The 15,776-nt window shown below is 46.3% G+C and overlaps 1 protein-coding gene across 3 annotated transcripts in view; it reads right to left on the reverse strand.

Moving 5' to 3' along the window:
- Window positions 1–222: 222 nt before the first annotated feature.
- Window positions 223–15,776, reverse strand: part of FRMD5 (FERM domain containing 5) — a 399,821-nt gene continuing 384,267 nt past the window's right edge. The window contains exons 11-16 of one of the 3 annotated variants that reach the window (XM_056133346.1): window positions 15,576–15,650; window positions 14,969–15,037; window positions 13,680–13,786; window positions 3,410–3,753; window positions 2,523–2,574; window positions 223–2,432 (exon numbers count right to left, since the gene is read on the reverse strand). In XM_056133346.1, coding sequence (XP_055989321.1) covers window positions 2,410–2,432; window positions 2,523–2,574; window positions 3,410–3,753; window positions 13,680–13,786; window positions 14,969–15,037; window positions 15,576–15,650 — 670 coding nt within the window. In that variant the 3' untranslated portion in view covers window positions 223–2,409. Of the gene's footprint in view, window positions 2,433–2,522; window positions 2,575–2,627; window positions 3,754–13,679; window positions 13,787–14,968; window positions 15,038–15,575; window positions 15,651–15,776 lie in introns of those variants that run through there. The other 2 variants (XM_056133347.1, XM_056133345.1) reach the window with 2 other exon arrangements.

A 15,776-nucleotide genomic window follows, 5' to 3' on the forward strand; every position in this document is an offset into this window, starting at 1 on the left:
ATCTCTAAATTATTCCCCACTTATAGCTCTAAGTTCTTAATATTTATTTTGCAGGGAGGGAAAAGATATGGATGTAAATTGATTATTTTGAAAAAATCTAGTTGTGAACAGTTGTCACCTATGTAAGTCCCACTGGGCTTTAACACCTTTGTGTTAACTTTGAGGAGGAAAAAGTGAGACAGGCTGTAAGTTCAAAAGAAAGAGCCCACTCTTCTCTGATATTTAAATATTTATTTGTTTAAAAATAATTTTCATGGCACCAATGATTTTATGCTAACTACATACTGCATATGTAGAAAAAAGTACATTGTTTTGAAGGAAAAATGTAACGCAGAACTTTTGGCACACGGAAGGGTAACAACTATATATTTTTAAACCAAACTAAGAAAATTCACATTTGCAGGTAGTTTTACCCTCTACTGCTTAAAGATGCAGTATACTATTCATTATTAGTAAGAGTTATTTCATATGATAGATGAAGCTATGGAAACCATTGTTTTTCCTACAATGAGATCAAACTAACTTTGAGAGAAAATGTGAGACAGTAGTGGAACACAGTAAAATCAGGGTAAAAACTTTTTAACAACTCTTAGTGATGGGGTGGGGTGGGTACCAAAGAAGACTAGTCAACAACAAAGAAGGTTTGCTAATAAAGCACTACTTGAAAGCAAATAGAAGGAAACTTCTGTTTGTATTTTTTGGAATAAGCCCTGGGAAAAAAACCAAACCCCAGTTTCTATTCAGAGAGCAAAATCCAGCTGTTGGAAGTGGGATGGACTTTGTACTGTTAGAACTCTAGACACAAATGACACGCCAGGAAATGGAACACTGCAACTTTCTTTAATGTGAATATGAAAGGTCAGAGTTGAGACAATTACTCACTGCATAGAGACACCGTATTCTACAGACTGAGGTAGGAACACTACACTAAAAGGTAATCTGCTATGTTGCATAAGACAGTCGATATTCAGGTTAAAGCCAGCTCCATTTCCAGACAGCCTGTTCATCTTGGAGTATATTTTTCACTTCAGTCTTCTGCTAAATGAAAGTCCTTCCTTTGTTGATGACAATGGCAGTGACTAATTGATTCAAAGTGATCCTTGATCTTTCTGGGATTGCCCTTAGTTTGTCTTATCACTTGGTAAATAGTTGTTTGCAATTCTGTTCAAATCGTTGCTGTCATGGACATGGTCAGATAGGCCCTCTTTCATTCTTAGCCTTCCCACATTTTCGTATTCCAGTACTTGACTTGCTCATCTTGGCCTCAGACATCTCTTTGCTGGTTGAACACCCTTTAAATAAGCAACTTCTGTGCTTCCACTGAATGTCATGAATTGGACTGGAGCTGACCCTCTTTCTGCTATCAAACTGGTATGGAACAGTTTCATTTACTAGAGCAGGTTGACATGAGGGCCAAATTATGCTCATCATCTATATAAAGTTAAGTTGGAATATAGCCATGCTTCAATTTATGTATTGCCTATGGTCGTTTTTGTGCTATGATAGCAGAGCTGAGTAGTTGCCACAGTATGGCCAACAAAAGCAAAATTTAAAATGTTTATGACCTGGCACCTTACAGAAGTTTGCCAACCCCTGGTCTAGATGAAACAGCATTTACAAGTATGGAACACTTTCATCCACTTCCCCCAAAGGAACTCTTTTTTTCCACAGCTGCTATAGTCTAAAGATGGTTTTGGTCCTGCCATCTCAGGCGACAAGCTGGTCTCTAAATTACCTATTCTGTTCTGTCCAGTATCGTAAGGGGGTCAGAATCTACTCTACTGTTGTGTAGGCCCAAGGAATTTGTTCAACATCGTTCTTAAACAAGGACCTAGGCCCTAGGAATCTCTCCCTGAGATGCAAACAAGGTCTTGTGTGTATGATTACTTGTAAGAGTTGCAGACTTCGGGTCCCATACTCACCCATTGCATGCTCCCTCACCTTGCTTCCTTAAGCAAGAGTCGCTGGGGCTTTGCTACAGTTTCTCTGGGTGCAGAGGAACACTAGGGGGCAGTAGTTCTACATCTAAGTGCTGGTCTCTGCCACGTTCATTTTCTTTTTGCAGGTATTAGTTAAAAATTCTAAGAGATTCTTTTCCGGGTCCCTTCCAAGGCTGTTTGTTGATCTTGCAATTCTATTTTCTGAAGTTTTCACTCAGGAACATTTTATTTCTGAATTCGTTTAGTTCATCAGGCTCTAGTTTCTTAATCCATAAAAGTAAAAACAAAATTGCTAAGAAAATAATATCTTGTTGTTAAAATATAAATTGAGTATTCTCTCTTTTTGAGGAGAAAGTGTATAAAATAAGTGCTGCTCTCTGAATCTGAATCTCAACAGTCTGTTAGGCATCGTAGCTCTGGCTAACATCGAGAGGTTGGACTCTGACACCACCGACTCCGTCTAACGTCTCTAGAGCACTGAGTCTTGAGGTTCTTCAGGAGAAAAATCACAGAGGTCTTAAGTTCATTATACAAAACTCATTCCGCTGCCCACTAGGATCTAGTCTAAGGGGATAGACTTACCCCACCCCTTCTGCTGCTGCTGCGGTAGTGGTGGTCCCTTCAGTTGCCCACTCTGCTCAGATTCGGGGGGGAAAAAGGGAAAAGAAAATCCAACTCAGACCATCATAAGAAGCATTTCTCATTTAATCATTCTACATGGCGGTTACTTTATTAAAAGCTCTGTCTGGCGAGAAAACCAAGACAGTTCCCGTTGTCCAGCCCCCTTGCCTGCCACTGCCCCATAGGAAAGCTGCGGAGAACAGAAACGCAGCGCCCTTGGCTTCAGCTAGTGTCCCACTGCTTGGTGACACTACTGTGATCATCAGTAATAGTAAAATAAATAATTTTTCATTTGATACTTTTAAAATAATACACATCTATGAAAAATCAAAATTCAAAACCAAAAAATTATCCGGCAAATTGGGAGGATGAGAGTCGCCGAGCCTTTCTCGAGAGGACCTCTGAAGGGAATGAGTTTTCCCAGTTTGTGTGGACAGGGCAAGAGCCCCTCCCTTTCTTCTTCTGGGAAATGACCCTCCTAGGCTGTGGACTTTGAGTCATGAGAGGAGGACTTGGTGCATGTGCCGATGGTTCCGCGATGGTTCCCATTGCTGGGATGGGGTAGCCGGGCTCCGGGGTCCACCTGGCTAGTTATTGGGAGGAGTCATGCCTTCTCAGGTGTCAATGAGCAGGCTCACCACTGAGCGGATTTTGCAGGCAAACCATCGCCTGAGGGGACAAAAGTATTGATAGTGGAATTGTTCAAACTCAGGGGTCTGGCGGATATCGCGGAAAAAGGCAATGTCAAGGTCAGACTCAGTAAGGATGATCAGGAGGAGGAGCAAAACAAAGAGGAGTCCCATGGTCACAAGGAGCAAACGGAGGACACTTAAAACAAACTTATTCACCTGTTCCTCCTCTGGCCTGCCGTGCCCCTGACACAGGGCCCTCAGCTCTCCTCCTAGGGCCTCCATCTCCGAAGCAGTGGGAGTGCTGGCCTCTGACTCCTTCTCCTCCTCGATGCTGCACGTGGCCCCATTGATCTGCCGGGAGAGCAGCATCAGCTCCAGGCTGTGCTCAGCCACGGGCGTGGGCAGCACGCTGTCTGCAGGGCTGTAGGCCTCGTCCGCAATCACAGCGACTCTCTCGTTGCTGTCTGCCCGGCTGCTTCTCACGTGAGGCAGGAAGGTGTCCCCGTGGGAGGAGGAGCGGACGGGGGTGGAATGGGCACTGTCCCGTAGGGACTCTAGGCCTGGAAGGGCAAAAGAGACATGAGTCAGCTTTCCGTATTGTCTGATGGGGATGTGCTAATGATGGTTGTTGGATTTGTCTTGCCAGGGCCTTCCCAGTGATGGTACCTGGTGCACACACTCTAGTCCTTTGACCTACCTCTCAGCTCAACACTCATTGTTGCAGGATAACATTGGCTTGTCCTTTCTCCCTTGCCACAGGGAGCTTAGGTTTATCGGGTTATACCCATCACAGTGCTCCCGAGTCACTCTCATTCCTCTGTTTATCTGTAAACTCTTCTCTGTGCTCTCCTCCCCAATCAGCTAATCACCTTTTTTCCCTAACCAGATTCTGTTAGCTTGTAAGATCAGATCCTTCTAAGGACACTGAACTTGTATTGTAAATTATGTCTTTTGCATAGTTTACCTTAAAGCAATGTTCTTTCTGTATGGACACAGGAAGACAGCTATATTATGCTTTGTAACTTGGGAGTTGATTGACTCCGAATAATATTTACTCCTGGGCATCTGCTTTCTTGACTCAGTTGCCCTTAGTTCCTAGCACCCCAAAAGCAGGGTTCCAATGAGGGACTGAATGGACCCAGGACAAGCAGTGAGCTACCCTGGCATCAAAATGGGCCAGGCCAAAGCACCACAATACTCCATGCTAAGCAAAATGAGTCAGAAAGAGAGGGATAGACATAGAAAGATTGCATTCATCTGGGGAACATAAAGTAACAAAATAGGAAACTAACAACCCTAGAATAGCCGAGATAAGTACCAGGAGGTTTACTCCATGGCTTGGAGGCCAGCCACACATGCTAGGGGAAAAGGCAGCTTAGATAGAGAAGGGAGCACCAAATAAAGGGTGTTGGGAGGATCCTCCCAGGATGGGAGAAGCATGCTGAAAGTAGACTCTAGACTGAACATGATTGCCACTCAATGCCTCTTTTGCAAACTACAGCACCCAAAAGGAGAGAGAGAACAAAAGGGAATGCCCTGCCACAGAGGTAGAGTGGGATGGGGGGGATGGGGGGGTGGGAAGGATACTGGGATCCGTGGTGGTGGAAAATGGGCACTGGTGGAGGGATGGGTACTTAATCATTGTATAATTGAAACCCAAGCACAAAAATTTGTTAAGTCTACAACTGTACCTCTTGGTTTGTCACTAATAAAAATGTAAAAAAAAAAGCGCCACGATACTCAACTATAAGTTGAGGGCATGATCATGGACAAATGCTGTCATGATCCAAAGGTAAATAACGATGAGACTAAGACCCTGCTGGGGCTAGGAAGACTAACCTGGCCTGAGGACTGTGGAAAGTTTATATCTCTTACTGTGCTCATACAGAATGACATTGCTGGAAGTATTGGAAGTTAGATTTACTACTATTTAAGTAGATTACTAGCTGAAGAAAGAACCCTTGTTGGGATCCCACCCTTGAGCAGATCTCCTAGTAATCTGAGATTTTATCCTTAAATTAATCTCCTCGAGGAGTGGTCTCACCTCTCTTTGTTGATTTGTTGATGTTCAACCCACCTTTGTGTCACCACCCTAGGTGATTGCTATATGAACTAAGACTGTAAGCTCAGAGGGGGCTTGGGCTTGAGAGAGCAGAGGCTGAGGCTGAGGCTCAGGCTCAAGAGAAGGCACAGGCAGGAGGCTGAGTCTTGGGCTCAGACTCGGGCTCGAGCTCGGGCTCCAGAGGGCAGAGTCAGAAGTGAGAGGGGCTCAGGATTGAGAGAGAAGCAGAAGAGGAGTGAAGATTGGAACAAACTACAATTGATACTGACCAGCCTGGCCCTCGTTCCTTCCTTAGCCTGCCCATCGCCATCAACCTCCTCGGGTTGGGGAAATGGCTCGAGACTACTGAACGCGGGTGGCGGGAGAGAGAGAGCACCACCAGATTTTTGAAAACACACAATTGTCTTGTTTGGCTGCGTCAGTCTTAAGAGGAAGCCCTTAAGCCCTTTGTATGCCTAACAGCAGGGGCTGCTGTACTTCATTGGATGTAATAAGGCTAGGACAAGAGAATAAAATATCGAATAAGCTCAACTACAGGGTCAAAAGATCTATCCATTAAGAACTATGACAGATTGATTAAAGAAACTGAAGACAAAAATATAGGAGTCTGTGCTCATTGATTAAAATACTCAATACTGCTAAAATTTCCTTATTCACCAGAGCCATTTCAAGATTTGATGTTCTCCCCATTAAAATTCCAAAAGCATTTTCCATAGAAATGGAACAACCAATTGTAATATTTGTATGGAACCACAAAAGACCCTCAAGAGCCAAAGCAATCTTAAGAAGGAAAAGTTGGCACCATTATGCTTCCTCTATTTATTTATTTATTTATTTATTTTCCTTTTTGGGTGACACCCAGCAATGCTCAGGGGTTACTCCTGGCTTTGCACTCAGGAATTACTTCTGGCAGTGCTCAGGGGACCCCACAAAAGACCCTCAAGAGCCAAAGCAATCTTAAGAAGGAAAAGTTGGCACCATTATGCTTCCTGTATTTATTTATTTATTTTCCTTTTTGGGTGACACCTAGCAATGCTCAGGGGTTACTCCTGGCTTTGCACTCAGGAATTACTTCTGGCAGTGCTCAGGGGACCATATGGGATGCCAGGGATTGAACCCAGGTCGGCCGTGTACAAGGCAAATGCCCTACCCACTGTGCTATTGCTCTGGCCCCATGTTTCCTGTTTTTAAACTGTATAACAATGTAGTAATCAAAATGTGGTACCAGCATAAAACAGACATGCATCCAAGAAACTGAATAAAAAGCCCAGAAATAAATCAAACCATATTGATTAATTTTTGACAGAGGAGCCAAGAGAGAAAAGAATCTCTTTCACAACTGGTGCTGGGAGGGGCTGGAGAGATAATACAGTGGGTGGGGTGCTTGCCTTTCACACAACCAACCCATGTTTGATCACTGGCACCACCTATGGTCCCAAGAGCACTGCCAGGAGTGGTTCCAGAGTGCAGAATTAGTGGTTCCAGAGTGCAGAATTAGGAGTAACAGCTAAGTATTGAGAAGCGTGACACCAAATCAAAACCAAACCAAAACCCAAAACAAATGGTGCTGGAAAAACTGGATAACCTTGTGCAAAAACAATGAAGCTGCAGGGGCTAGACAGGTAGCTCAAAGACCTAGTGCAAGTTTTGCAATGCAGATGGCCTTGGCTTTAATCCCTGTCACTATGTGGTCAGAGTCTTTGAGTAGCCACTGCAGGGTGTAGTTCAAACATAAATGAAACCAATAAATATATAAATAAAGGGAACTATATTCAAAAATCAACTCTTAATGGATTAGAGACTTGAATGTAAAAAACTGAAATAATAAAATTCCTAGAAGCAGTAAACTATTTGACATCTCTCTTGGCACTGTTTTTGTGGTTTCTGGGCCACACCTGGTGATGCTCGGTTCCTGGTGATGCTCAGGAGACCGTATGTGGTGCCAGGACTGAATCGGGACCAGTTGCATACAAGGTAAGGGGCCTTGGCCTCTGTACTCTCTTCTGACCAGGTAAAATGGAGTTTTTTTTTTTTAATCTGACTGCAAACACAACATAAGTTAAAATAAGCAAGTGGAGAACCATGGAGGTAATCCAAAGGCCTGGGAGCATGCCTGGGGGACCCAGGGTTTAGTCCCCAGCACAATACGGTTCTTACCACTAACATGATAGTAGCACTGTAGCACTGTCCTCCCATTGTTCATCAATTTGCTTGAGCAGGCACCAGTAATGTCTCCATTGTGAGACTTGTTGTTACTGTTTTTGGCATATTGAATACACCACGGGGAGCTTGCCAGGCTCTGCTGTGCGGGAGAGATACTCTCGGTAGCTTGCAGGGCTCTCCGAGAGGGACAGAGGAATCAAACCCAGGTTGGCCATGTGCAAGGCAAATGCCCTACCCACTGTGCTGTTGCTCCAGCCTGATGCTCGCGGGGGGGTCCAAGTCCTTCTGACACGATAGTATCAAACTAAAACTGGGGACTGGAGATAAAGGACATTTGCCTTGCATGAGGCTGGCCTAGGTTTGATCCCTGGAACCCCATATAGTACCCCCTAGCCTCACCAGAAGTAAGCCCTGAGCTATGCTGGGTGTCTATCAAAAGCCAAAACAAAAAGACCAAAAAATCCTTCTGCATAGCAAAAGAATAAAATTTAAAGTCAGTCCACTACATGGGGCTGGAGAGATAATACAGTAGATAAGGCATTTGGCTTTGCACACAGTCATATATGGTCCACCATATATGGTCCCCAAAACCCAGCAGGAGTGATCCCTGAGCATAGAGCCAGGAGTAAGCATTGCTAGTTGTGGCAAAAAGAAAAAAAAAGGCAAACCACTACAGAGAAAATCTGCAAATAATATCTAGTAAGGGATTAATATCCAAGATGTATAAAGCAGGTTTGTGAATCAACAGCAAACACCCTAAACAATCTGATTATTTTTAAACTTTCATTTGTCAGATTTTTAATTATTTTTGGGTCACACCTGGTGATGCACAGGGGTTACTCCTGGCTCTGCACTCAGGAATTACTCCTGGCAGTACTCGGGGGGCCATAGGGGATTCTGGGAATCGAACCCGGGTTAGCCACGTGCAAGGCAAACACCCTCCCCACTGTGCTATTGCTCCAGCCCCAACAATCTGATTTTTAAAATGGGCGGGTGCAGGAGCAGTAGGACAGGAGTTAAGATTCAGGTCTTGCATGCAGCTGTTTATTATTTTATTTTTTTTGCCACACCTGGTGGTTTTCAGGGTTTACTGCTGTAGAGCTTGGGGGATCCTATGGGGTGCTAGGAATTGAATATTGGTTGTCCATGTGCAGGGCAAGCACCATGCCTGCTGTGCTGTTGCTCCAGCCCCATGACTTTGGTTAGAGCCCTGGAACCACATGGTCCCCAGAGCATCACTTGTGCAGCCCTACACCTCTGGAATTACCCTGGTGGTCAACAGCATTGCATTCTCAGGCCCTTGCATCAAACTGTTGCCTTAGTTTGCTGAGAATTGTGAGAAAACCCCAGGCCCCCTAAACACAGCTAGAAGGCCATCAACAACAACAAAAATGGGAAGAGGTTCTGAACAGACCTTTTTCTAAAGACATACAGATGACCTCAGGAACATGAAAGCTATTTAACATCATTACTTTCTAGGAAATGCCGATAAAAATTACTATTAAAATTACCATTAGTATAAAAAAGTATAAAATTAGTAAAAAAGTATAAAAATTAGTATAAAATTACTATTAAAAATGCAGATGAAGATTACTATTAACTACTATTATCATACTCGTTTGAATGGCTTTTACCAAGAGACAAGAAAGCAAGTGCTGGCAAGGATGTGGAGAAAGGGAAGGAAGAAAACAGTATGGAAATTCCTGCAACAATTGAGAAAATGAATCATCCAGCAATTCCATTTCCAGATGTTTATTCAAAGAAAACAAAGCCATCTGCACCCTCAACTTCCCAGCAACATTATTAATAGCCAAGATAGGAAACCAAGTGAAGTGTCCACACACGTCCTCTCTCATTATTCAGCCAAAAGAAGGAAGGAGATCTTGCCATCTGCAACAATCTGGACCAGCCTCCTTTATGATATTGTGCTAAATCCATGTGATCTCACTTTGATGTGAAATCTAAAACGAAACATGGAACAAGTTGCTTACAGAAACAAGGAACAGACCACTGGCTGCCAGAGTCAGGGTGAAGGACAAGGGACACGGACTAAGGGCTCAAACTTCCAGGTATCAAACAAGCTTTAGGCACGTGGTATTTAGCAGGTAACGCGTGTGGATAAAGCACCGGCGTGGATACTATCATAAGTTTTCATTAAAAAGTTTTATAATTTTGGAATCAATGTTAACTAGAGTAACTCTGATCTTTTTACAATATAAATAGCTTTTGAATCATGTTGAACCCCCGCAACGAATGTTGTGTCTCAACTACAGCTAACGAAAAAGAAGCAAAGGAAAATGGGACAGAAGCAACAGAAGTGAGGGCAGCCTTAGTTCGATTCTGCCTTGCTTGCCTTTGATGCCCAGGGCATGGCTTTGGTTCCAGGTTTTTGTTGTTGTTGTTGCTTTTTGGGTCACACCTGGTGATGCACAGGGTTTGCTCTTGGCTTTGCACTCAGCAATTACTCCTGGCAGTGCTCAGGGGACCATATGGGATGCTGGGAATCGAACCCGAGTCGGCCGCATGCAAGGCAGACACCCTACCCACTGTAAGACCCTCCCAGATGGGGTCACAGTGTGTTCTGCTGAACTCTGCTCCCCCAAGTGCTGCTTTTGACCTTGAGTGCCCCTATAACAGTTCAGCCTGCCACTCATGGCTTTGGGCTCATGAGCTCACCCTGCATTTATGCAGCTGCTGCCAGTGTCTCCAGACTCCTGGCTCTCACTGTCCTGACCTTGCGGGACGTGAGAATCCATCGGTGTGTTCTCTGGTGGAGAGGAGCTGTGGGTCCAGCCAGCTCCTTATCTTTTGACACTCTGGAGTGCAAAGCTGCCTCTGAGATCTTATTGGGTTAGGAGGAAGGAATCTCTTATATTGTTGGAAAAAAGGGCCTCTGGCTCCTAAAACGATCCTCAGCTGGAATACTTTTCTCTTTCTGGGGCTGGGGCTCTGGCAGGGAAAAGTAAGAGTCAGTTATGGGCTCAATGAAACAAGTGCTACCCCAGGCCAGAAAACACTGGGTGGGTGAGTGGGGTCTGCATCACAGTGCTGCCCGGGATGTGGCTTCTTCTTTCAGATTCAGGGCCTGCATTTTCCCTTTCTGACCACCAACATGGAGTTGTACTGGCGTTCCCTGTCCGTGTGACCTCTGACAGAAATGCCCCCTTCCCACTGTGGCTGTGAAAGGTACCCTGATCGCCCTCAGCTCAGGACCAGTCACCTATGTGTCATGTTCTCTTTTGCAAGATGCCAGGGACCTTTCAGTCACATGCTCTCCTCTTTGGCACTTGTGTGTGCTATTTGCACCCAGGCAGCCACCTGCCACAGCCTGTCTCTACCATGCACTGCCAGATTCTCCAGAAAAATGAACTCTAGATTGCAGGTTAATGAATCTACATACGTGAGTGGGTGGAGACGGCTGCAGTCCCCCTGCTCTACAATCACTTCATCATTCATGTAGTTGTTACAATTTCTTGTGGGTAAAGTTTCACTTTGTTTGCCCCTATGCTCAAATCTTATATTTGTATACCTCACTCACATAATACTGTTTTTAGCATTTTATCTTCCACCAACTCCATGAAAGAGTTAGTGCCGGAATTATGGAACTTCGCTTCAAGTCCTGTAGCTTGGCTGATTCTGGCAAAGTCAAGGATAGAATCCAGCTTGGTTCTATTTCCTGATGCTGTGGGCCATGTGCTTTGATTCCTGGCAGTGCAACAAGAGACGATAGTCAGTCAGCCGTCTGCCTCAACTTTAGGTTCCGGATGCCCACGAAACCTAAGACATACTATGAAATTAAGAGCCGGGCCTTTGTGTTAGAGTCCTTGATGTTGCATTGACTATGATGTTTCCCCCCAGTGCTCCCCCTGATTGCTCCATTTGTGCAGCTGAAGTGTGACTGGAAAGAGGCCCCCATTGCAGTAAGACTGAGCCCTCCTGCCCTTGTCACAGGGAGCCGGTGGGTGGCGCTGTTCCCAGGCTGGCTCCCCCTTTTCTGGAATCCCTGCCCCTCATAGGGAAACCTCTTACAGGCCTGGCTTTCCGAAGTATGGCCACTGTAGCTGCTGGAAGCCACTTCCCTGCAAGTGTGGCTTGGCCTATAATGAAGCCCTGGGCTTGTTGGGGCAGTAAAAGCCACAAGATGACACTGAGAAAACAAACCAGAAAGTCCCCATCAGCCACATCACAGAGAGTAACTGGTGTACTCAGCCAGCCCCACTGTGGTTATGCCCATTTCTAGTAGGAAGCCTGACAAAATTAGTAAGTTACTCTCTTGATCTCTTGACAAAAGACATTTTGAGGTCATTATCCTGTGTCTATTTTCCCTAGAAACTATCTCTCACTTCACCCTCACAGCAGAGCTGCTGGGCTGGGTTGGGGTATAGCAGCAAACATCAGGGTTTTTCTTTTTTACCTTGGAGGTGCTCCAGCTGATCATCTTGGCCCCGGGTGGCAGCGAGTGGGCTGGGTAGCACAGTGGTCAGGAGTCTACACTGGAGCCTGGGTCCCAACCTCAGGATGCGTACGCTCAAGGGCCGAATGCAGTGGTTAGTTAACCGGAGCTGCACAGGGACTCTGGTGTGAATCTTAATCACACTCTTCCCCATGGTGGCTGAGTGCTTCTCTGTGGAAAACTTCTGATCTCTTCATGGAAAACAGCTGGGCAGAGTTGTCCGGAAGGGAAGGATGGAAACCCACCTGCTACCTGAGGGTTCTGCTTCGCTCACAGAGGCAGCCCCTTCTGTGAGCAGCTCACCCTGGAGAGGGCTGGCAACTCTGCAAGCTCCTAGCAGCCCGGGCCTGGGAAGCAGAGGCTGAGAGGCTGATGTTATCAGGGCTGGGTTCTGTCTGGAGCACTAAGAGCCATAAAAAGTAACACTTCTGCAGCCAGTAGCCATTGCTGGGATGCCTGTGTAAGGGCCTGGATCTCTCAGAGCACGAGGGGCAAGGAGGGCAGGGAACAAGCCCAGATGAAGGTCAGAACTGCCCCTGAAACCCAGGACATGAAGCTGCAAAGATATGCGGTTGTAGCTTTGAAGTGTGTGTGTGCGGGGGGCAGTGGCCATGACCCTCCTCCTGTCCTGGAAGGAGGAAGGTGCTGGCACACCAGAATTACCCTCTCTGTCAACTGAGAGCAGCGAGCAGAGCCAGCCAAAGCCCAGCCATTGTTCTCAAGGGCCCTGAGTTGTTGACATTGCATGGTTTCATGTAAGCTGACATGTTAATGTTTTGTGATTTTCCCCCATTATTTTGTGAGCTGGCAAAGCTTTTCCCTTGAAAGGTCAATGGCTCCTTGTGACACTAATTTTGCATATGGACTCTAGGAAAGGGGATTTCTGGTGGTGCACCATCTTCTGTCAAATGCCCATACTGTGCTGGGAGTTTGGAGACTTGCACCCTCACGAGGTCCTGTGACAACTCCCCATGCTGCTGCCTGTTTGGGTGGGTGTGAGGCTAGGCTGTCTTTGTAGGGGCCTTTATAGACAGCACCTCACTTTAGGCATTGTGCTCAGGGGACCATGAGGTGCCTGTAATTGAACCTGGGACTCCAGCATGTGTTCCCACTTTTTTTTTTCTTTTTGGGTCACACCCGGCATTGCACAGGGGTTACTCCTGGCTCTGCACTCAGGAATCACTCCTGGTGGTGCTCAGGGGACCATATGGGATGCGGGGAATCAAACCTGGATAAACACCGTAGCCACTGTACTATCACTCCAGCCCCTGTTTTCCCATCCCCCACCCCCTTTAAGTCACTCCCTGGCCCAGACTTCCTTTTGAGAAGCTGTACCTGGAAAATAATCCTCCTCATTTTTTTTTTAAATTTTGGTGGTGGGGGACCTTCCTGAGTGGTGGTCAGAGGGTTCTTGCCAACTAGCACAGGCAGCAGCAGCTGATCCAGCCCTTCAATCCAAGAGTTTCCATTTGTTGCTTAACTACACCTGCCACCCTGATCCTTTAATTGTGATAATCGATCTGAATTGGACAAGTTTCAGAAGTACATGGAACTTGGTAAGTCACACATACTCGTCTCTCCAACACACTCAGGTCTATGACCTCCTCCTGGTCTGTAGCTCTCAGAGCTGCAGGGGTGGGGGTGTCCCTCTTTACCTTACATCCAGCTGCTGTGCCCGTCCACCATCCAAGAAACCTGCCACTGTGTCTAATGCAAATTAGGTTCTCCCTGAGGTTCTGAGGCCCGTTGGGGCAGTGCCCACAGCATAGCCTGCAAGCACTGGTGGCCGTCCCAGCGCTTCTGCTCACCTTCCATGATGGAGATGTGAACTGCTCTTCTCCTGGTCCTGGGAACGCTGCTCAGCCGGGGACCATGGGTTATGGACGGGCAGCTGCGACTGGGAACCATCCCTGATCTGGGGTTTGAAAGAAAACTCTTGTCAGCTTAGCGCACAGAGGCACATAAAGTTGGAACTTAAAGCTGAGGAGCGGCCAACGGAATTGCCTGGCTGGTTTATTTCATTAAAAATAAAGATCTTTACCTGGCTTCTGTCTTTATTATTTTTCTTTTCTTTTTTTTTTGGTCACACCCAGCGATGCACAGGGGTTGCTCCTGGCTCTGCACTCAGGAATTACCCCTGGCAGTGCTCAGGGGACCATATGGGATGCTGGGAATCGAACCCAGGTCAGCCGCATGCAAGGTAAACACCCTACTCGCTGTGCTATTGCTCCAGCCCCTGGCTTTTGTCTTTAGATCCTGGAACCTGGTCAACAGAAAGCTTAAATTCGTCTACCTTTTTCTTTCTTTTCAAAAAAAAATCTTTTTTGGTGGGGTGGGGATAAGGGTGGGTCACACCCAGAGGTGCTCAGGGAAACATGTGGTGCTGGGGATTGAACCCTGGTTGGCTGTGTGCAGGGAAGTGTCCTGCTCCATGTACTATTGCTCTGACCCATCCCATAAGTTTTCTCCTGTGTGATAGTGGCAGCCTGGTCTGTGAGGGATAGTCTCAGGATGAGCAGTCCTCTGGAAAATATGTCCAGAGACCAATGTTGGCAGTGTCCTCTGGCCCCTTGCAGGCTGCTGGTGGCAGCGAACTCAAGGGGTGGTTAGTCACACCCCTATTCCTGTTGTTAGGCTGCTTGATGGCTCCATTAGGAGACCCAAGGCCTTCTCAGCATCTAGGAGATGGGCTCCTGCAAATGTCTGCTTGACAGTTCCATGTAAAAACATGGACCTCGAGACTTATAGATCCAGAAGGCTGTGGAGTTTCTGGGCTTCCCGTGAATTCAATGAGATATTGATGCATGGACACTGTCTATGCCCTAATTCAGCACTTGGGAGGACAGAGGACAATTAACCAGAGGTGGCATCTGGTCTGCCGACACTGTTTATATCATTCCTCTCTTCTCATTCTCCACTAAGATTTGGGCTACCAGGATTAAAGCCTTTCCCTAAAGATTTCCTCACCCTTTCCCTTTCTCCCTCCTTGTCTGGATACCATTATAGCAAGAATCTGTGTGATTCTTAAATTGCTGACCCCTGAGATCCTAGGATCTGAGCTGAAATGGGTTTGGGGGGAAAGCCTCTGGCAGCTCACCTGTGTATTTCTGGAGGCTCCCGTTTGATCTTGGCACTTGACTCCATCACTTCCTTTGCGACTCGGCCACTAGAAATAGTGTGAGAAACAAGTAGCAAGAAATGAGACAGTGTCCCAGGACAGGCTCTTTCCCAAGCTCTGAGCTACTTTGGCTGAAGTAGGAAATGGCCTTGTTGGTCCACCCCTTCCCAATGTTTTAGTCACTGAGAGAGGCTTGTTTGCAGGGCCAAAGCGTTCTAAGCTGTGGCACATGAGCTTATCTCAGAGTTCACTATCTCTGGGGTCTTTGGGATCTTTCATTCACATTTGGGAATGATTCCTCACCGTCCAGCATGCTCCAGAAATGTTACAAGGAAAAGGTCTTTAGACATAAAAAGAATGGTATTTAGTTTGCTGCTGTTTATAAGAGCAGGAGAAGAAACACATTTGAAGCCCCACATATGGGCAGCTTACAGGGGAAGAAGGAGAAGTAGCCATAGGATTAGGAGGTGGGAGAGTTGGAACCTCGAGCTTTTCTGGAGGTTCCCAGTATCTGTTCTAGGGGATGCATGTTCCAGAGATGGGTCGAAGGATGGGCTCATGATGGTTACTTACTGTCACTACTTACCTGTATCGGAATCGGCTCCCTTTAAAGAATAAGTTGCTGCTGGACACTGTGCGAACTTGACTTGATTTCTCCAGCCTGCAGCAAGGTAAGGCCCCGTTTCACACAGGCGAGGGTAGGGCCATCCCAGCTCCCCCAAAGGAAAAGGCCTGTGCAGCCCTCCTTGGTGCTGACTCTCCTCTGGGATCTAAGGACTTTATCACG

This window comes from Sorex fumeus, unplaced genomic scaffold (assembly GCF_029834395.1).
Source record: "Sorex fumeus unplaced genomic scaffold, SorFum_2.1 ptg000098l, whole genome shotgun sequence".
Taxonomy (NCBI): domain Eukaryota; kingdom Metazoa; phylum Chordata; class Mammalia; order Eulipotyphla; family Soricidae; genus Sorex; species Sorex fumeus.